The 21,985-nt window shown below is 48.2% G+C and overlaps 1 protein-coding gene across 2 annotated transcripts in view; it reads left to right on the top strand.

Moving 5' to 3' along the window:
- Positions 1-21,985, top strand: part of skap1 (src kinase associated phosphoprotein 1) — a 336,434-nt gene that overhangs the window by 273,003 nt on the left and 41,446 nt on the right. For both annotated transcript variants that reach the window (XM_052038694.1, XM_052038696.1), the window contains exons 10-11: positions 2,304-2,363; positions 20,593-20,705. In XM_052038694.1, coding sequence (XP_051894654.1) covers positions 2,304-2,363; positions 20,593-20,705 — 173 coding nt within the window. The remainder of the gene's footprint in view (positions 1-2,303; positions 2,364-20,592; positions 20,706-21,985) is intronic.

Below are 21,985 nucleotides of genomic sequence, written 5' to 3'. Positions count from 1 at the left end.
TGTCCTGAGCTTTTGGACACCTATCCCAATGGCTCCTTAAACAGAGTGCCATCAGTTTACAGTCCAGGTCCAGCTGTGGTCTCAAACCACACAGCTGGTGAACCCTGACCCTCACCAGGTAAGGTGAACCTTCACCTTGGTTTCTGTGTCTTGGGTCCAACAAACCCATTGCAACCCGAAGCTCATTCAACTTTCAGTCTGGTTTAGAGTTGTGAGCAGGAAGGTTCCATCAGCAGGTGGAGGTCACCATTTCTTGACACCAGTAACGCCGTAAGTCACAGTGCTGGCCTCCCTGATTGTGCAGGAAACCCCTCTGGTCCCTCGCTCAATGTTGGTGTGAGCACACCGAAGCATTTGCGGGCAGCCAAAACTTACGGCTTCAAACATAATAAATTTGGTGAGGAACTGAGGAAAAACTTATTTACGCAGGGAATACGGAGCCAGCTCCCGGTGGGAATGTGGAGCCCCTCCCATCAGGATATTGGAGCTCCCTCCTGTGGGGAATGTGGAGTGCCCTTCAGCAAGAAAAACTGGAACTCCATCCTGTGTAATGTCAAATATAAACTCCATTCGTAATAAAATATATACAAGTACAAACAGAAACATAACACAATACTCTTTACATTCGTAGTGTTGTCCGGTCTTTACATTCACAGCATCATTGGTTCTGTACAGTATAGTGTGAACACTAAACGTGCTCACACTACTCTGGACACACTCCGTACAATGGTGTACAGAGAGCCATTGCCACTTCTGTGGTGTTAGAGACACAACCCCTCAGGTGTCCACTGGTGGCAGGACCCTAGACCGTGGACCTTCCCCACAGAACCTCTGCATCAGCTGCACCGAGCTTCAGTGCATCCCTCAGCACGGACTCCTGCAGCCGGGACTGTGCCAGTCAGCAGCGTTCCCTTACGGACATCTCGCTGTGCTGGAAGACCAACAAATTTCAGGCAGGCCAAAGGACGTCCTTCACCAAGTTGATAACCTTCCAGCAACACTTGATGTTTGTCTGTGTGTGTGTCCCCGGGAACAGCCCGTAGATCAGAGAGTCCTCCGTTATGCAGCTGATCAGGATATATGAGGCACCTTGCATCCATCTCCACACCCTCCCTACAAGTACACAGTCCGCAAAGAGGTGGGCGACCATCTCCTCCTCATTGTCGGCGTCCTGAAAGCAACGAGACTCCGACTGTGCAGGAAGGATTGACGGAGAGGGTCCCTCTCACCACCAGCCAAAATGTGGAGCTCCATCCCGTGAGCAAGATGGAGACCCCAGCTCACCAGCATGGGGCAGAGGGGTAGAGTAGCCTCATGCTGGGAACGCCGGCTGTATGGACCTGCATCAGGAACTCACCAATCCAGCGCAAGGCAGTGGGACTCGAGGAAGATGGAACACCACCACCTTCCCACCGGAATTACAGGGGCCCATGTCACCACCCACAACCGTGAAGGAATGAAGCTCAAGTCCAAGGAAACTGGGGAAGGGAAAGGAAGGAATGTACGCTGAAAACCTCCGACATTTCTCTGTTCACAGGGGCGGACATTGCTGGCAATGCCAGCATTTGTTACCCATCCCTAATTGCCCCTGAACTTCAGGAACAGTTAAGAGTAACCACGTTGGTGGGTCTGGAGTCACATATAGACCAGACTGGGTAAGGGTGGTGGATCTCCTTCCGTTGTGGACATGTCAACCCGATGGGCTTTAACATCTGTTACTGTGACTGAGGCTCACGTTGTCTAACTTCTGGGTTTATTTTAAGTTAAGGATTCCTTTATTAGTCACACGTACATTGAAACACACAGTGAAATGCATCTTTTGCGTAGAGTGTTCTGGGGGCAGCCCGCAAGTGTCGCCACGCTTCCGGCGCCAACATAGCATGCCCATAACTTCCTAACCCGTACGTCTTTGGAATGTGGGAGGAAACCGGAGCATCCGGAGGAAACCCACGCAGACACGGGGAGAACGTACAAACTCCTTACAGAGAGCGGCCGGAATTGAACCCGGGTCGCTGGCGCTGTAATAGCGTTACGCTAACCGCTACACTACCGTGCCTGCCCCAGGAAAAGGTCAGCATGGACAAGGTGGGCCAAAGGGCCTGTTTCTGTGCTGTACAACTCTGTGACAGGCAGCGCCCGAGGTCAGGATCGAACCCAGGTCTCTGGTGCTGTGAGGCAACGGCTCGACCCGCTGCACCACTAGAATTTAAGTTCTTACATTGTGACGGAGGGTCAGAGGTGCAGGTCTGTCGAGTCCAGTAACCGACCACTGTGCTGACGAATTCTCTTGTTCTTTCTTCCAGAGGACGACTTTCCCCCACCCCCTCCCCCCGACGAAGAAGAGGATGAGACAGACAGCCCAGGTAACCAAGGCCCCGCTGTGGGGAATCCACCTCCTCAACTGTACACCACCTCTCCGATCGGTTGGCCCAGGCTTTGATTTGTGATTCGATCACACCTTACAGCACCTCAGCTCACCGCTGAACCTGACTTTAGATACATAGGGCCCTCTCCACACTGTGTGCCCAGGTCACCTCCTCCTCCATCCTGGGCAGCCACTCAGGTTAAAGTGTTGTATCGCTCTGGTTCGGAGCAGCGGAAGGAGCCAGTGTGTGAATTCTCTAACACACTGAGGCCATTACAGACCAGCTGCCACATGGGGCAAGGTCTCAGTTCAATAACAGGGCGTCCCAGGGAACTGGAGACCAGAGTCTGCAGCTTAGACTTCACACACATGGAGCTGCATGTGCACACACACACACACACACGCACCACACATGCACACACACACACACATGCACCACATCAACACACACACCACACACATGTACACATACACAAGCAAACTCACGTACACATGCACACACTCCAAGCACATGAACAGATACCACGCATGCACACACACACACACACACACACACAAGTAAACTCACATACACATGCACTAACTCTAAGCACATGAACAGATACCACACATAAACATGCAAGCACACTAAGCATTCACATATACACTATTGTGCACACACGTGCACTCTAAGCATATCCACCAATAAACATGCAAACACACACAGCCCTCATACTCTCTCCCCTTTCATCTATCGTGGAGTTTAACCTCAATCGTAAGGTTAGGTAGAGGCTGGGTTACCATCAGCCCTTACCGCACCCTTCCTGTCCAGAAGTGGACCATTACTTAGGCTTCCTGACTGGAATTGGATCATTATTGGGCAGCGTCTTTCCAAAGAATTATACGTTGTTCTCATAGAAGGGGGCCATTCGGCCTATTGAGTCCATGCCAGCTCTGATAGAGCAATCCCATCAGTCCCATTATCCCTTTCTGTAATGCTGCAGACTACTCCCTGTCCACTGCCCTTGTGAAAGCCCTGGTTAACTCCACCACCACCAGCCCGACAGGCAGAGAGTCCCCGATCAGCCCACTCTCTGTGTCGAAGGATATTCTCTCCCTCCCCAATGTATCTGTTGTCCTTCCGTGAATCTGTGTTCCCCAGTCCTTCAACCATCCACGAGCGGGAACATCTTCCCTCCACCACCTCCCCATCTAACCCTGCCCTGATCTGTACACTCGATCAACTCTTTTAGCGGGATGGAGAATGAGGAGTAACTTAAAATATGTCGGGAGTTTCTCAGTCTGTTCACATGTGGGCTCCAGATGACCGAGGCAGCATCGGAAGCAGCTGTTAGAGATTGGATAAAATGACAAGTCTTATTGCATCAACTTTATACACTGGTGCGGTGAGGAAGGAGATCTTCTTTCCCGCCAGCTGGTTCATCATGGATTGGGATACATGGCATTCCAGATGCTGACAGTTAATGAAGTCTGAGCAGATCAGCTTTGACCAAAGCTGCCTGCAGTGGATCTGAAACACCATCACACTGAGGCCTCGGGAGTGACAGACCAGTGGTCTAGAATCATACAGTCATTATGGAACAGAAGGGGGCCATTCACTCCATCGAGTGTGGCCCAACTGCTTGCACAGCAATCCAGACTGTTGCATTCCCGACTCTTTTCCTGTAATCCTGAGCATTACGTTCCTTAAATTACCTGTTGTTCCCTGTTGAATGGCCTGACTGGCCATTTCCTCCATCATCACAGGCTTGAAATTCCAGATCGTAATTAGAGCCAGAGCCATGTTTTGCTTTGTTTGGTCCAATCTGGAGTAACCTTGGCATGAGTGTACTGATGTCCCCCACTTACTGTAATGATATTAAGCTTTAAAGGGTTGTTAAAAGGACAGGTTACAAAGGTTAGTCCTGCATTGCCCTGAGTTTTTGAAGGCTGTGGAGTCTGAGCTGAAGGGTTTAAAATAACATCGGGATCATGGAGGGTATTTTTTCCCTGCAGGGGAGTCGACAACTCGGAAACACAGTCCTAAAATTAGAGCATTCCAGAGGGAAATCAGGAAGTTCTTTCCCACACAAGGCATGTGGGAATCTTGAATTCTCTTCTGCAAAAGGATGTAGATGCTTGAGGCTGCTAAAACATTCAGAATGGGGGTAACAAGGGTTGTGGAGACAAGACAGGTGGATAGAGTTAAGGTACGAATCAGCCAAGATTTTATTGAATGTGAGACGGCCTCGGGAGGCGAAGCAGGCTCCTCCTGTTCCTGTGATAAACTCACGCCTGATGTGGGTGTTAAAGGAAACCAGCTCACCATTGTTTAGGTTGTCACCTCATCTTGTTGGATGGAGCAGGAGACACACGAGCTTCCCGATGGAGTGTTGTGTTCGGATGTGAAGGTCGAGCCACCTTCTTATCATCAACGCCACATGCATCGATGCAAAAAGGTTTTCCACTGAAAAGCCTGAGAGAGGTGGGGAGTGTGCAGGCAGGAAACCCCTGTCCAGATCTTTATCCTATTCCACTGGGCAGAAAGGAAACAGGCCCCTGATGCTAGGCAAGTTTAAAACATAATCTCTGGAGGAAGCGCGTTGCAGGTTCCTTGAAGGAACAGAGTGTGAAGCTTCTGCCTTGCGTGGCAGGGCAAGCCACAGTGAGCCCATCACATGATTAACTCTTTACAAAGCCTGGATGTCAAATCTGACCAACTTGCGCCTCGTGCTCCCTGTAGCCAGTGGCTTGTTTAAACTGACAAGGTGTAACATATTCCGGAGCAGAGTGGGGAAAGGAACATTGGCTGGGGAAAGTCTGTACCAGCCCAGCCACTTATCCTTCCATTGTTGGTTAGAAGGCAGTCTCCAGACTCCCTTTTCAATGTCCTCTCTGTGCTCCAGGTGATAATTACATTAGATAGTATTCACCATATGAAAGAGGCCATTTGGCCCAAAAGCTCCATGCTGGGGTTTAAGTTCCACCTCTCTCCATCTTCTCCCACCAGCATCCCCTCCCATTCTTTTCTGTCTAACACCAATGGCAGCCAATCCGAGCCCAATCCCGATCACAGCCAATCCGAGCCCAATCCTGACCACAGCCAATCCCAGCCCATCCTGACCATAGCCAACCCGAGCCCAATCCTGACCACAGCCAATCCGAGCCCATCCTGACCACAGCCAATCCGAGCCCAATCCTGATCACAGCCAATCCGAGCCCATCCTGACCACAGCCAATCCGAGCCCAAACCTGACCACAGCCAATCCCAGCCCATCCTGACCATAGCCAACCCGAGCCCAATCCTGACCACAGCCAATCCGAGCCCATCCTGACCATAGCAAATCTGAGCCCAAGGACAGAATTTTTCCATCCCCAACATAACCCAGAGACATTTACACAAAAGTAGAAGGGACGACTTGCTCTGCCGCAGCTATGTTGCTACTTATCAAGAGCAGGGGAAGCAGATGGTAACATTAAGCAACTCAGTGATGGGAGTTCAATCCTGACCCCGGTGCTGTCTGTGTGGAGTATGCATGTCCTCCCTGTGACGGCGTGGGTTTTCCCTGGCTCGTCCAGTTTCCTTCCACATCCCAAGGATGTGCAGGTCAGTGGGTTAATTGGCTGCTGTAATTGCCCCTAATTTATGGGTGAGGGGTAGAATCTGGGGGAAGTTGATGGGAGTGTGAGAGAATAGGGTACAGGAAAATAATTGGGGGAATAGGAGCAATGGGGTTGCTCTGAAAGCCAGCAGAAACTCAATGGTCTGAATGGCCTCCTTCTATGTCATAAGAAAACCTGATATCCTGACTTGGATAAAGTCCTGAGCCTTTATCCAGTCCAACCTGGTCTAAGCCAAACCTAGATGCAACCCAACCCAAACCTGGTGTTCCATCAGGCTCGGACGAGGGAGCCAAGCTCTATTTGGGACAATCAAGGTTATCCTAAATTTTCAGTTTTTCACTTTGCTCCTGCTAGAAACCCTAGCGTTGCGTTTCATATTACTTACAGCCTCAGCGCGGGTTAGATACAGAGTAAAGCCTCACTCTCCACTATCCTGTCACTGCCAGGGCAGGTACAGCACAGGTTAAACAGAGAGCAGAGCTCCCCCTACACACCTCGATGATTCACTTGGTTGGGTTAGCTGCACCTTCTGTCTGTCCCCAGCGTAATCACTTGAACAAAGAGAGAGGAGCTGAGTTGTGTGTGCAGGAAATCCTGAGTTAAATTTGTTGAAAAGTAATTGAAATTCATGCTGTAAAAAGATATTTGGCACATATTCAGTCTGAGGCTTATGTTTAATTTGAGGGGTGTGGTTAGCTGGAGGAGTGTGTTCCACTCGAGATGTGGAATAGTTTAAGGTGCATGACCAGCTGAGGGCTTTGCGTTTAGCTCGAGGTTTCCGTTTACTTTGAGTTGTGTGTTTACTCTGCAATGTGTATTTAATCCTTGCCCCATGTTTAGCTGGAGGGGTGTGTTTAGTGTGGAATGTGTTCAGTCTGAGTCGTGTGGTTACACTTCTACACCGTCTACACTTCTCGCTGCCTCGGTAAAGCAGCCAGCATAATCAAAGACCCCACCCACCCTGGACATTCTCTCTTCTCCCCCCTCCCATTGGGCAGAAGATACAAAAGCCTGAAAGCACATACCACCGGGCTCAAGGACAGCTTCTATCCCACTGTTATAAAACTATTGAACAGTCCCTAGTACGATAAGATGGACTCTTGACCTCACAATCTACATCATCGTGGCTTTGCACCTTATTGTCTGCCTGCACTGCACTGCACTTCCTCTGTAACCGTAACACTTTATTCTGCATTCTGTTATTGTTTTTCCTTGTACTATCTCAATGCACTGATGTGATGAAATGATCTGTATGGATGGCATGCAGAACAAAGTTTTTCACTGTACCTCGGTACATGTGACAATAATAAACCAATTTACCAGGTTATCAAATTTACCAATTTAATTTGCAGGGTGCATTTTAAATGAAGGGTCCTGGCTCATGTTCCATCTCTCAGTTGTTCTACAGAGGTGGTGAGGTAGGGGTGCTTTGTGTTCAGCACATCACTACATCCCCTCTTATGCTAGTAACATATCGGAATAGTTGGCGGAGAGCTGACCTTGCCCTGCCTGCAGTGGCCCTGGTGAGGATTGGAGATGGTATGTGGGAGCTCTTCAAAACGGCCCTCATTAGTCATTATTTCATGTTGTAGTTTCATTTTAAACTAAGCTCAATGAAACGCCTGTTCACAAGACTGAAGTGCAAGGGATATGTGACAGTGTGGACGTGGGATTGTCCAGTGTATGGTGGGCACGGGTCGTGGTGAACCATTGTGTCAGTGCAGAAGGAGGTCCCCAGGGTCCCTGCAGGGATCGCTACCATTTTGATCCATGTCACTGAGCTGGGCAATAATTTCAAGGTTTGCAAAGACAAAGTTTGGGAATGTGCCAAGCGACGGAGAGGGATGAGACAGGTCACAGGAGGAACGGGTGAAATGAGCTGATGAAGTGTAACTCAAAGTCTGTTTGGTTGGAAAAATGAGGAGCAGCAGTCAGAATCAGATTTATTATCACTGACTTATATGACATTTGTGGCAGCAGTACAGTGCAAAGACATAAAATTACTACAAATTACAAAAATAAATAATGCAAATAAAGGATTAACGAGGTAGTGTTCGTGTGTTTCATGGACTGTTCAGGGATCTGATGGTTAGTGTCAGGGCAGGTGATAAACAGGGTGAGTACATACACAAGTGGCAGGACACATCGAGCTGGAGGTTAAAACTGCATACAGGATCCTGGCATTTGTTTATCGAGGCAGTGACTATAGGTGCAAGGAAGTACGGGGAACCTGTAGAAAAAGGACAAGTAGTGATGGGTGTAAAATCAGGACAACGTGTGTGGAGCTTTGTAAAACACGAGATAAGTTATACATACGGCCAACTGCAGAAACTAATGAGCGCATTCCAATCTGTAACAGTCCCCAACCTAAAGGCCATTGAATTCTGAATGGTATATGGTTTGCTTTATAATGAATGGATTGCGACTTTCCAGTGCAGTGCTGGGGAAATGTGGAGGCACACGCCGAGGTCCTGTCCTTCTGTGGGAAGGGTGCTTGGAGAGATCTCTGCAAATGCTTATCCCTCAACCCAGATCATCACAACTGGTTATCTGTCAGTTTCCTCATTTTTGTTTGTGGGAGCTTGCTGTGCATAAATTGGCTTCCGTGTTTCCCACAATACCACAGAGGGTGTCTTCCGCAGAGTTATCTCATTGGTTGTAAAAATGTTGAAGGCATCCTGGCATTGTGAATGAGAAATGCAAATTCTCCAAGATGTTCTGTTTGAACAGCAGAGTAATGGATCACTTAGGACAATAGCTCGCCTCATAAAGCAACGACATCACACTTTCCTTGATAAATGTTCCAGGAAATCCACCAGTAATCTAAAATAAACAGGTTAATGAGGGTGTTGAAACAGCACGGGCAGACATTGATACACATGAGCCAAAATTAGGATATAGAGGAATTTGAGCCCCAAGAGGTTATCTGTCATAAAGTAATACTTAATCATGACTTTTTTTTTCTTACATTTGGAAACCTTTTGCATATTTCCCAGAGCTCTGATTGGTCTCTGAGGCTCCAAACCCATGGTCCCTGGGCTGAGAGAAGTGTCGGTGAGCAGTACAGATGTCCGCACCATGTGGGACTCTGGGGTTCCAAAGGGAAGGTGCTAGGAAGATCAAACCAACGTGCTTCCATAAACTTCTGCCACAGATCAGCCAACAGCTCCATAGTTATGACTTTGGTTTGATCCTGACCTCAGGCGCAGTCTCTCAGGAGTTTGCATGTTCTCCCTGTGGCTGCATGGGTTTCCCCCAGGTGCTCCCACATCCCAAAGACAAGCAGGCTCTGGGGGTGAGTTAAATGGTCATGGGAGAGAGAAAGGGTTACAGGGAAATAAATGGAACATGGGATCGTTGGAAATACTCTGAGGCAGCATTGACTCAATGGGCCAAATGGCCTCCTGCATTCTAAGGAAGTATGGCAAATATTAGGAGAGAGGAGGTGTGTCTTAGATAGACCTATATCTTTTGTTTTCTTTCATAGAGACATACAGCACGGAAACAGGCCCTTCGGCTCAACTCATCCATGCCAACTGTGTTAGCCAGTGAGCTAGTCCCATCTGCCTGTGTTTGGCCCATAGCCCTCTAAACCTTTCCTATCCATGGACTTATCTAGAAGGTTTTTAAATGTTGCTGATGTGCCCGCCTCAACCACCATTTCTGGCAGCTCATTCCAAATACACACCTCCCTTTGTGTGAAGAAGCTGCCCCTGATGTCCCTTTTAAATCTCTCACCTCTGATCTTAAACCTATGGCCCTCTTGTTTTTAGCTCCCCCTCCCTGGGAAAAAGACTGCCTTCACCCTGTCTATGCCTCTCATGATCGTTCCTTCCTTTTTGTGTCCCTCTTAATCTGCTCTCTGTAATTAGTAATTGTAATTGGTTTATTATTGTCACATGTACCAAGATACAGTGAAAAGCTTCTGTTTGTGTACCATCCAGACAGATCATTCCATACATACGTACACTGAGGTAGTAAAAAGGAAAACAGAATGCAGAATATAGTGTTACAGTTACAGAGGAAGTGACTTTTTATAATCAGAGGCATTCAATGTCTCAAAGACATTCTACCATTGAGGAATATCTGGGCTGGCCTGTAGTCTTCCTGCTTCTGACAGTAATATACCCACCTTAGATCAAAGATTAGCTGTTGAGTTTGTCTCCACTGCTTTGTGAGGAGAGGTTCCAGTGGCTGGAGAGACTGGAAGTTGCTTTCCTGATGGTTGTAGATCTTTGGGATTCTATCCCTCAGATGGATGTGGGGGTGTTCAGTCAATTAATATATCTTAAAATATCTTTATTAGTCACATGTAGATCGAAACACACAGTGAAATGCATCTTTTGCGTAGAGTGTTCTGAGGGCAGCCCGCAAGTGTCGCCATGCTTCCGACTCCAACATAGCATGCCCACAACTTCCTAACCTGCACGTCTTTGGAATGTGGGAGGAAACTGGAGCACCCGGAGGAAATCCATGCAGACACGGGGAGAACGTACAAACTCCTTACAGACAGTGGCCAAATTTGAACCCGGGTTGTTGGCACTGTAAAGTGTTACGCTAACCACTACACTACTGTGCCTGCCCTAACACTCAGTGGGAATCCAGAGGTGTGTGACCAACAGGGACTTAAAGTCAAGGAGGTCAGCTGTGAGCTCACTGGATGGCAGAGCAGGTTCAAAGGGGCCAAATGGCCTTATATGTATGTTATGTCGTGATTAACTGTACAATCACCCAGCACAGAAAGAGGCCACACAGCCCTGTGTCGGTTCTTTGAAAGAATCCCACCCACCTGCCCTTCCCCTAAGCCTTGTGTGTTGTACCCCAGTCCAGTCGTAACATACACCCCCCCTAAGAAGGTGGGCAGTGCAACCTGGCATGTCCCAGGGGCACAAAGAAACTATTACAGCACCAGCAATTGGGGTTCGATTCCCGTTGCTGTCTATAAGGAGTTTGTACGTTCTTCTGTGTCTGCATGGGTTTCCTCCGGGTACTCCGGTTTCCTCCCACATTCTAAAAGACGTACGGGTAGGTCAATTTGGGTTTAAAATGGGCAGTGCAGACTCGTTGGGCCGGAAGGGCCTGTTACCACGCTGCAAGTAAAATTTAAATTTAAAAAAACTCGTGCTGTAAGATCCAAAAGCAAAATTCCGCAGATGTTAGAAAGCTGAAATAAAAACAAATGCTGGGAACACTCAACAAGTCAGGCAGCATCTGTAGAGAGAGAAACAGTCAGTGCTTCAATGGAAGTTCATCAACTAGAGATGTAAGTTTGATTTCTCTCCCTACAGTTGCTGCCTTTCATACCGAGCATGGTCTGTTTTTATTTCTGGTTTCCAGTACCTGCAGTATTTTAGCTTTCCATTATTGCCACTCTGTGTAAACAAGTGTTTCCTAATTTCCCTCCTGAATGACCTGGCTTTGATTTTAAGGTTATGGCCTCTTGTCAGCAACTTCTCTTAAACTTCAGAAATACAAGCAGGGCAACAGAAGTTCAGCATTTGTTTAGAGTTATGAATTTTGCAATCCTGTGTTCCAGAATGTGCAGATGTTAATTGTTAAGCTTTGCGATGTATTTTTCTCAGCAGCCAGTGCATCTGGTTGTGGGACCTAAATGCACATTCACATGAACAGCAGCTCCAGACACTCGTCTCTCAATGTATCTTGGGAATAACAAAAGAAAACATTAATTACATCGCCAAAGCCTTTGTTTACTCGTTTTGTGGGATTCAGGGCTCCAGAGAAATGGAGTTCAAAAGCGTAGAAATCCTGCCAGGCCTTTGCAAATGACTAGTGAGGTCTTCACTTTACGTCCAAATCCAAGCACTTTGGGAAGAAGGTGCAGCATTTGGGAAAAGTGCAGAGACAAGTTACAAAATATTAAGAGGAATAGATAGAGTGGACATCCAGTGCCTTTTTCCCGGGGCACCAATACTCAGTACAAGAGGGCATGGCTTTAAAGTAATGGGTGGGAAGTTCAAGAGAGATATCAGAGGAAGGTTTTTTACCCAGAGTGTGGTTGGGGCATGGAATGTGCTGCCTGGGGCGGTGGTGGAGGCAGGTACATTGGTCAAATTCAAGAGATTGCTAGATAAGCATATGGAGGAAGTTAAAATAGAAGAATATGTGGGAGGAAGGGGTTAGATACTTAGGTGAGGTTTAAAGGCTGGCACAACATTGTGGGCCGAAGGCCTGTATTGTGCTGTACTGTTCTATGATTCTTTGATTCTAAGTTGCAAGCATGTCCTCAGGTCCAGGAGATGTGTGGAGAGAATGTAACAGAGGCAGGGGCAGGCTATTCTGACACTCGTCCCTGTTTCTTGGTCCTGAAAAGCTGCCATTCACTAAGATCATGGCTGATCTTTAACCTCAGAACCATTTTCCTGCACTAACCCCATATCCCTTGAGCAAGAAATGAGCTACAGCAGGAACTCAGGGGGTCAGGCAGCATCTATGGAGGGAAATGGACAGTGAATGTTTCGGGTGGAGTCCCTTCATCTGGACTATCCATCTCCCTCCACAGATGCTGCCTGACACACTGAGTTCCTCCAGCAGATTGTTTATTGCTCCAGATTTCAGCATCTGCAGTCTCCTGTGTCTCCTATGTCCCCTGATTTCCTTACTATTCATAGTATCAATCTCTGTCTTGAATATACTTAGTGACTGACCCTCCATGGCCCTCCAGGTAGTGAATTCCAGAGATTCACCACCCACTGGGTGAAGAAATCTCTTCTTGTCTCTGCCTGGAATTGCTGACCCCCTTTGAAAAATGTGACCCCAACCGGGGGAACCATCTGCCCGGCATCTGGCCCGTAGGAATTTTGTATGTTTCAGAAACTGGAGAAATGGGCATTGTTCTTTTGAGGCTAGAGAAGGTTGAGGGAAGATATAACAGAGCAAATCATAAATCAGTTCTCTTGAGGAAGAGGCAGCACTCAGGGTGACGTAGGTTGGCAAAGGTGCCAGAGGGGAGATGAGGTGAATTTACTTCATTGATGCTGTGATGTGGCGTGAATTGGCTGCTTTGGGTTGTGGGAAAGACCATACGAGCGGACCTAATTGGACAATCCTTTGAAAGGACTGGGACAGGTTTGATGGACTGAATGGCCTCTTCCTGGTCTCCAGGATTCTGCTCTTCACCTGAAACATGAAGATCACACAACGAGAAGCTCCTTGAGAATCATGAGCTGGCAACTCAGAGGAGACTGTATGTGTGTAGTAACCCTTCACCGGGCCGAGCCTCAGCACACCTGCCTCACCACTTATGTTCTGAACCTGCTTGATTTATCATCAGCCCCGTTACAGATGCCGTGGGCTCTGCCTCAACCATTCACTGTGAAGTCTTCCTTACTCTGACAGACGGAAATTTCTCCTGATCATTCCCCTCTACCTAATGAGACTCATAAATCGACAGGCCCTCAGTACTGCCTCCACAAGTAATGCAAATAATCTTTCTTTATTCGCTATCAAAATCCTTCATAATTTAAGGAATCTTCATTAACTCTGCTTGTCTGCTCCAGGGCAAATTGTTCCATTCCCTCAGCTCTTGTTATAACAGTGCTAAGGCGTCTGCAGCTTCTGCTCTGTACTGGCAGCGTGTGGTCCGATGTTTCAGGTTTACAGTTACCTCTCTTGGGTTTTGACCCGTTTCTGTGCTACCCCTCCCCCTTTCCCCCCTCCCCCTTCCCCCCCCCTTTCCCCTTCCCTCTTTTCCCCCCTCCCTCTCCGCCCCACCCCTGGATTGAATTTAAGAGCAGGGAGGTTATGCTGCAATTGTTCAGGGTACTGGTGAGGCTGCACCTGGAGTACTGCGCGCAGTTCTGGTCTCCTTACCTGAGGAAAGATATACTGGCTTTGGAGGCAGTGCAGAGGAGGTTCATCAGGTCGATTCCGGAAATGAGGGGGTTAGCCTATGAGGAGAGATTGAGTCGCCTGGGACTATACTCACACTGGAATTCAGAAGAATGAGGAGGGATCTTATAGAAACATATAAAATTATGCAAGGGATAGATAAGATAGAGGCAGGAAGGTTGCTTCCACTGGTAGGTGAGACTAGAACTAGGGGACATAACCTCAAGATTCGAGGGAATAGATTTAGGGCAGAGATAAGGAGAAACTGCTTTTCCCAAAGAGTAGTAAATCTGTGGAATTCTCTGCCCAGGGAAGCAGTAGAGGCCGCCTCACATATTTAAGACACAGGTAGATAGATTTGCATAGTCGGGGAATTAAGGGTTATGGGGAAAAGGCAGGTAGGTGGATCTGAGTCCACGGCCAGATCAGCCATGATCTTATTGAATGGCGGAGCAGGCTCGGGGGGCCAGATGGCCTCCTCCTGCTCCTATTTCTTATGTTCTTATATTCACTCTCCCCCCCTACCTTCTCCCCCCTCCCCATCCTCACCCTCTCCCCACCACCATCCTCTCGCCCACCCTCATTCCTTCCCTCTCCCTCACCTACCCCTGGATCTGAAACTGCCAACAGGTGCTCCCTACCCCCACCCTCAACCCCAATCTCTCCCCCACCCCCTCCCTCAAACTCTGCCCCACTCCCACCCCCACCTCTCACTCTCATTCCCATCCCACACCCCACCCTTCACACCCTCACACCCCCACGCCTCCACCCCATCAGACCATCTGGCAAACAACCTGCCTTCCTGTGGCACCCTTAACGTTGTTCAGCGTACAGGAGTGTTTTAGACAAACATTGAGGGAGGCAGTTGGTCGGGGCTCGGGGTGTGGGGTAGGTTTTAGTGAGAGGAGAGAGGGGTGGAGAGGTGAGGAGGTTGGGGAATTCCAGAGCGTGGCGCCTGGGCTGTAGGCACGGAGATCAGCAGTGGGGCAATCAGGGTCATTTATTCCAGTGGTAACTTTGTCTTCAACCTTCCAAGCCTCAGAGTGGACTTACCTGCCTCCCTCTCCTTGTCCACCTCCCCTCCACCCTCCTCCATCTCTCCTCCCCTCTCCCTCACCCATCCTCCCAACTCCTCTGTCCTCATCCCCATCCTCTCCATCTCACATCCCCTCTCTATCACCCTTCTCCTCCTCTCCAACTCCTCCCCATCTCCCCTCCCTCTTCTCCCACCATCTCTGCTCAGCCCCTCTCCAAGCCCCTACCCTCCCATCTCCCTCACCTCCCACCCCCTCCATCTTCCCTCCCATCCATTTCCCCCGCCCTTTGAATAACAGGAATTCCACATCGGACAGAGTCCATGAGCTGTCAAGATCCTGGGAATGCTCAGGAAGCACGTGATCTGGGGACTGAGCTCTTGCGCAGGCTGCAGCAGAACCTCCAGAGAGGTGGGGAAGTCAGGAAGAGCATCACCCACCTCGGAGTGAGCTCGCACAAGGACTGTCCAACTGGTGGGTCGGCCCCGCTCTGGTCTCCCCTCGTCCAGTGGCCACACCAGGGGCACTGGGATGGGTATGTCTCTGGAAACTGGCAGTGGGACATTGGCTGAAATTACTGTACAAAATTACTGCAGTAATTAGGAGCTGTGCCCATGACTGGTGCTCCAGGGGATGTATCACCACACCAGGTCGTACCGGGGGAGCCAGGAACAATCTGAACAGCTTTCCACAGGCCCCTCTTGATCTCAGTAAGAATTCCGCAGAGGCAACAGGATGTTTTATTCCGGGAAGTGAGACGTCTTGGTGGGATATATCACACCCCTCTCTGATCTGTTTTCACTGCCTTTAAATGGGAGGTCCTCGGCGCTAAGATTGATGGAGTGTGTAAGTCTGGTCACAAGTCATTCTGCCACAGGATCCAACTTGTAATCCTGGTTTAATCAACATTTGTTAGCAGTGATGAAATTAGAAGTGAATGGAAAAGGATGCATTTTTTCATCTTTTTCTCTATTAGCCAAGCAAGTCTGAGTTTGATTATTCTGCCCCTCCCCTTCCCGTCTGCTGGGGTGGATACATTTCTACCCTGGAGGGAGCAGCAGATGTGTGCTTCCGATGGCAGGCACATCCCGGCTGAACTGATGAGGTTTTTGTACAGACGTGGCAGGTCCTGAGGTGGAATAACCTTCCAGCAGTGACCACCCATTCTGCTTCCGCAGTCATTCACCAACATCACTTTTATCTCCCTCCTTCCCATCACTGAATGTTTCCATCTGTTCACTTTTCCAAGCCCCAACTTCAATCCTGATGTTTCCCTCCCTAACTTCCTGCTGGTCCACCTATTCAATGGTCCTTCCAGTATCTCCATCTCTCACCCTTGCTCTCTCTCTCTGTCTCCCTCTATCTCTCTCTTTCTGTGTGTGTGTGTGTGTGTGTCTCTGTCTGTCTTTCTGTCTCTGCATGTGTGTGTGTGTCTCTCTCTCTCTTTCTGTCGCTGTGTGTGTGTGTGTGTGTGTCTCTCTCTCCCTCTTCTCACCTTCCCCCTCTATCTATCTCTCTGTCTCTGTGTGTGCCTCCCTCTCTCTCTTTCTGTGTGTGTGTGTGACCCTCTCTCTCTCCTCTCACCCCATTCCCCATCCTCTATCTATCTCTCCTTCTTTCTTTCTCGCACTCTCTCTTCCCCCTCCCCCCACTTGCAATCTCCCTCTCCTATTCTTTCTACATGCCCAATTCTCCCCATTCCCAAACTCTCCCTCCCATCACTCTGCCTCCTCTTACCTTCTTCTCACCTCCCCGTCTCTCCCACTCGTCCCTCCTTTCCTCAAGCAATTTCTACACGCCTCCCACTCCCTCCAGTCGCTCCTACCTCAGCAAGCCTCTCCAAGTCTATTCATCTCTTGTCGTCTCTCACACTCTCTCTCATTCGTTGCTCCCGTCCAGCTCGGTCTCCCATCCTTTCTTGCTCTCTATCCATCTCAGCATCATTAAATTTATTCCATGTGATATTATTATTCAAATATTTAACAGAGTAAATCCCCTTGTTTGCTATTTTAACAGTTGTTATCCGATATATTGCAGAGAAATGCTTCTGTTAAAACCACAGAGTAACTAATGAGATGAAAACAAAGCATATGGTGTATTTTCAGGCAGTTTCTCCCTTCAACACAAAACCTGTGGCTCCCCCTCTCTCCCCGAAAAATCATACTTCTTTTTGAATGTCTGGGGACACCTGCACCTGTCCCCGTGCACCTGCTGCCCTTGGTATTGGAGGCTGTGGGTTTGGGAGGAGTTGTTGGAGGATCCTCCAGGATGTGTTACGAGCTGGAATAGTTGAGATAATTTACATTTAGGACAAGAGGTGCAGTCGGTGGGGCAACTGATGCGGACATTAATGGGGGAGTAGTGCTGGGGAGACACTGTTGGGCAGTGGTGCATGGCAGATGCATCGAATGCAGCAAGTGGCAGGGTTGTGCTCATGCCCCGGTGTGGTGCGTGCAGTTTGGTTTATCCTCAGTAACGTGCTCCACCTCGCAGGATGTGAGGACCTCTCCCCTCTGATCTCTCATCGTGATTTTGTTCAGAGTATTCGCTGGTTAAAAGTAAAGAAACAATCAACATATTATGGGGGTCGTTGAATCACCCACCACAGAAAGAGACCATACAGCCCATCACACCTGTGTCTGCTCTTTTTGAAAGAATGCTCCAATCAATCCCACTTGCCTGTCCTTCCCCAGAGGCCTGTGAGTTAACCCCCAGTCCGGTAACAACGCACACAGCCTTACAAGGTGGGCAGTGCAGCCCAGCATGCCCTAACATTAAGGGAATCAACGGAGATGGGATTAGGCCCAACCCACCCATGCCAACCAAGTTGTCTACCTGAACTAGTCCTACTTGCCTACATTTGGCCCTGTTTGTATAGCTGCCCAAATGTCTTTATAAGTTGCAGTTGTACCTGCCTCTGTCACTTCTCTGGCAACCTGTTCCATAAACCCTCTGAAAACCCTACCACTCAGGGCCCCTATAAATCTTTGCCGTCTCACCAACCTATGCCCTAATTTTAGACTCACCTACCCTGGGAATATATTGTGACCAGCCACCTTATCTATGTCTCTCATGACTTTATAAACCTCAATCAGGTCACCCCTCAGCCTCCTCCACTCCAAGGAAAACAGTCCCAGCCTGTCCAGTCCCTCCTTATAACTCAAGTCCTCCAGTCCCAGTAACATCATTGTGAACCTTCTCTGCACCCTTTCCAGCTTAAGGACATCCTTCCTACAATGGGCAACTAAAACTGCACACAGTGTGGCCTCACCAATGTCTTGTACACTGTAACGTGATGTCCCAACTCTTGTACTCACTGCCCTGAGCATTAAAGGCACACAATATCACAGGTGTGGTCTCACCAGTGGAGGCTCAGCCACTGAGTACATTCAAGAGAGAGAAGGATAGATTTTTGGACATTTGGGGAATCAACAGAGATGGAATTAGTGCAAGATCAGCCGCGATCTCTTTGAATGGTAAGGAGCCTCTTGAAGCAGAATAGTTTCCTCCTGGTGCTATTTCTTGCATTCTTTAAGTATTTCAGAACATTACTGTGAGGTGTTTTGAGTTTATGGTCTCATCCTTGTCGTTAGAACTCCATCGACTTCTGCAGTCGAAGAACTTTGAGTGAACAATCATCAGAGCTGAACATAGATTCTATACTCTGACAATATGTAGCAAAAAAATCAATTTGTTCTTTTTGTTTGTCTCAGGATCATTATTGCCTGCTGTGGGCTGCAAGAGAATGCAGTCTGGGGACATTAGCAGACTTGAACTGTGCTGCCATCGTCCAAAGGCACAGGGCATATTGCATTACCATACATTGCTCGTTTGTCTTGCATTAACTTAAACAGCTGACAAGAAAGCTATTAAATAATCAGTGATACTGAGGCAAACAAAATGCCTTTTCCAGCCTTTGCCTGGTATTAATCCATGTGGGAGACAGAGTGTTGGTCTCGATCCCACAGGTTTCTCACTGCCTCATGAAATAAGGAGCATGCCCCAGGCTACAGCCATGGAGCAGCAGAATTTTCACTTTATGGTTAACATGGCCAAAATTCATCATCAGAAATACAATTTTATTTTTTTTAACATACAACTTTATCGACCTTGAAACAGCCTTTCCATTCCTATGTAAGGAAGCAGAGTTAATTGCAAGCCAGTTTCAGAACACAAAACCAGAACGAGTTTCTATCTTTTCAAGATTCTATTTTTACCCTTTCCAATTTACCGAACATTAATGTTTAGGAGCCTAATTAGCATGCAGAAATATTGGATTTGTGGCTCAGTGGTACTGACATTGAAGAATGCAAACACAGCAGTGATCGTGGGGCGTATCAGTGTTACAGTGAGGGGTGTGGGGTTTGTCAGTGTTACAGTGAGAGGTGCATTAGTGTTACAGTGGGGTGTGGGGTGTATCAGTGTTACAGTTGGGTGTGGGGTGTATCAGACTGTCCAGTGAGGTATCAGAGGTAGGAGTAAGGAAGCAAAAAGCAAACTGGAGGAAGTCAGGAGTGAGAGATGTGGGTGTCATGGCCTTCAAGTGAGCTTTGAGATGGGTAGGTGTGTTACATTCAGGGTGCAGGGTGATGTAGTGACGGGTGTGAGTGCTATATTGAGGGCTGTAGAGTGTACCTGCAATCAGTGTTTCCTTCCATATCTGCAGGGTATGTGTGATTGTTGGAGTATTACAGCACTGGAGAAGGACATTCAGCCCATCGAGTCTATCCCAGCTCCTGGAAGGCACCCACTCTTTCCCCATAAACCTGAAAATTATTGTGTCCCAAATATTCATCCAGTTCCCTTCAGACCCACACTGGAGCCCCATGAGTTCCAGGCAACAAATCTTCATTAGAAAGTTTTCCCTTGCACCTTCATTGATTTTTTCTGCCTTACTTCTTAAATCTATGCCCTTGAATTTTCCACTAAATTGGAACAGTTTTCCCTCCAGATGAAGGGACTCAACTCATAACGTCAACTTTCCATTTCCCTCCGCAGATACTGCCGACATGTTGAGCTCTTCTGGCAGTTTGTCTTTTGCTCCAGATTTCAGCATCTGCAGTCTCTTGTGTTTCCCTCCAACTCCCTGTCTAAACCCGTGTTGATCTTGTCCACTTGTCTCAAATCTGCTCTTGACCTTTGCTCCAAGGAGAACAACCCTATCTTCTCCAGTCCAAGCCTGGAGGTGATCCCCTCTCTATCTACTAAATATTTATTCCACCCTCTTCTTGGACCTGCTAACTCACCCAGAATGAGGTGACCAGATCTGGACTATCCACTCCAGTTGTGACCTTAGCCGGATTTACACAGGTTCCAGATACCCCCCCTATTTTTGGGCTGTGATGTTGTCCTGTAGCTCTGAGTCTGACTCTCAAGCACATTCCCCAGCTAAGAAGCATTGCTTTAAACAGCTCCTGCCAAAGTTCCAGGCCCAGGGAATTCATACAGCACGAATGATGCTGAGTTGCTGGACTCGTGATTGGACACACTTGACTTAAGAACCCTTTAAAGGGTGATTAAGTCACAGTAATGGGCGTGCAAGAGTGGGCTGGTTGTTACTGAGGGAAAAGGTGGCTTTGATTAAAGCACACAAACTCACCTCCGTTGCTCAGTCCATTTTCCTCTCTGTTACAATCTGCCACACTCCTACTTATGCTTTATTGGTTCGTTAATAAAAGAGCATTAAATAGCTCAAATAAATCTTGGCGTAGTTACAGGGTCTCTGCTTTCTATTCCATGAAGGGAACACCAGCATCAATTACGAAGACTACTACCTCGGACTTTGGGACTGTACTGGGGAGGAGGAGGACGAGCTGTCATTTAAACGTGGGGACATGATTCACATCCTGAGCAAGGTAAGGCGGCGTATAAATCATCAGCTCTATTGTGGTGCAGGCAGCCCTCATCTTCCCTTGTGCTCTCCTCATTTTTCAGTCTGACGACCATAGCTCAGTCAGTGGCACTTTCGCCTCAGAGGGCTCCTGGTTCGAATCCCACACCGGCCACGAGAAACAAGGCTCAGTGTTGTCCTGAAGAGGCTGTGCAGCTGGAGGTTCTCTGTTCCAGATGAGGCATTTAACTGAGCCTTGCCTGCTCTCTCGTGTGGGTGGAGAATTGAGAAGAACAGAAGAAATATCACCAGTACTGATCCCACTGCTTTAAACAAAAAACATTATTTGGCCCATCATGACGTTGCTGGTTTGCTGTGCTCAGGGTTGTCTGTGGTGTTTCCTTCGTAACAACAGGGCTCGGACATCAAAATTACCTGTAAAGTGCCTAGCAATGATTTGGAAAGGATGTGAAAAGCACTATTTAAATGCAGGTCCACCGTGAAATGATAAACAAAGATGTGGGGAAGTGAGGTCCCCTATATCACCAGGCCCGGATATATTGTGGCTCAGGGTCTGACCACCAGTTTCAAGCCCTTCTCAGCCCTAAGCCTGGTGCTGGAGGGCTCGGAGAAGGTTAGTGTGGTCCTGTTGTTTAGATGGAGCAGTCATGGGCCAGGCAGTTTGTTCAAAACATTCTGAACTTAAATCAGCATTTAGAGAGCTTCAGGTTAGTCAGGGAGAGTCAGTGTGGACTTGTTAAAGGAAGATTGGATCTGACTCATTTGATTGAATTTGATGAGAAGGTAACGAGGAGAGTGGATAAGTGGGGTGCATGTGATGTAGTCCACCAGGATTTTACTGAGGTGTTTGACAATGTATCACAGGAAAGTAAAAGCATCAAAAAATCTTCGGACAACAAACAAGATGCTGGAGAAACTCAGCGGGTCAGGCAGCATCTGTGAAGGGAAATGGGGTGGAGGAGACGGACAGAGTGGCCTTCCTCCTGTGTCATGTGTTTCTGATTCTATGTCTGCAAGGTTTGGTGGCTGGTAGCGTCCAGATATCCTCGCCCATGAGGCTGAATCAGCACTGGAGCCTCTTGCTCCTTGCTGAAGGATCCATCAGCAGGTGTGGGAGAGGCCTTGGGCGATTCACTTGCCAGGTAGAAGCCCATCTCTCCCAATAGACCCGCTCGCTCGTAACCTCCCTCCCTCCCACCAGCAGCCTGTTGGTAGCTGTGGCTCAGTGGGGACCACTTTCATCTTGGAAGTGGTAGATCGTTTTTCCCGATGAGATATTCTTAG

The sequence above is a fragment of the Pristis pectinata genome, chromosome 25, assembly GCF_009764475.1.
Source record: "Pristis pectinata isolate sPriPec2 chromosome 25, sPriPec2.1.pri, whole genome shotgun sequence".
NCBI lineage: Eukaryota > Metazoa > Chordata > Chondrichthyes > Rhinopristiformes > Pristidae > Pristis > Pristis pectinata.
Note: the sequence above shows the minus strand (reverse complement) of the source record. Positions and strands in the feature narration are given on the sequence as shown.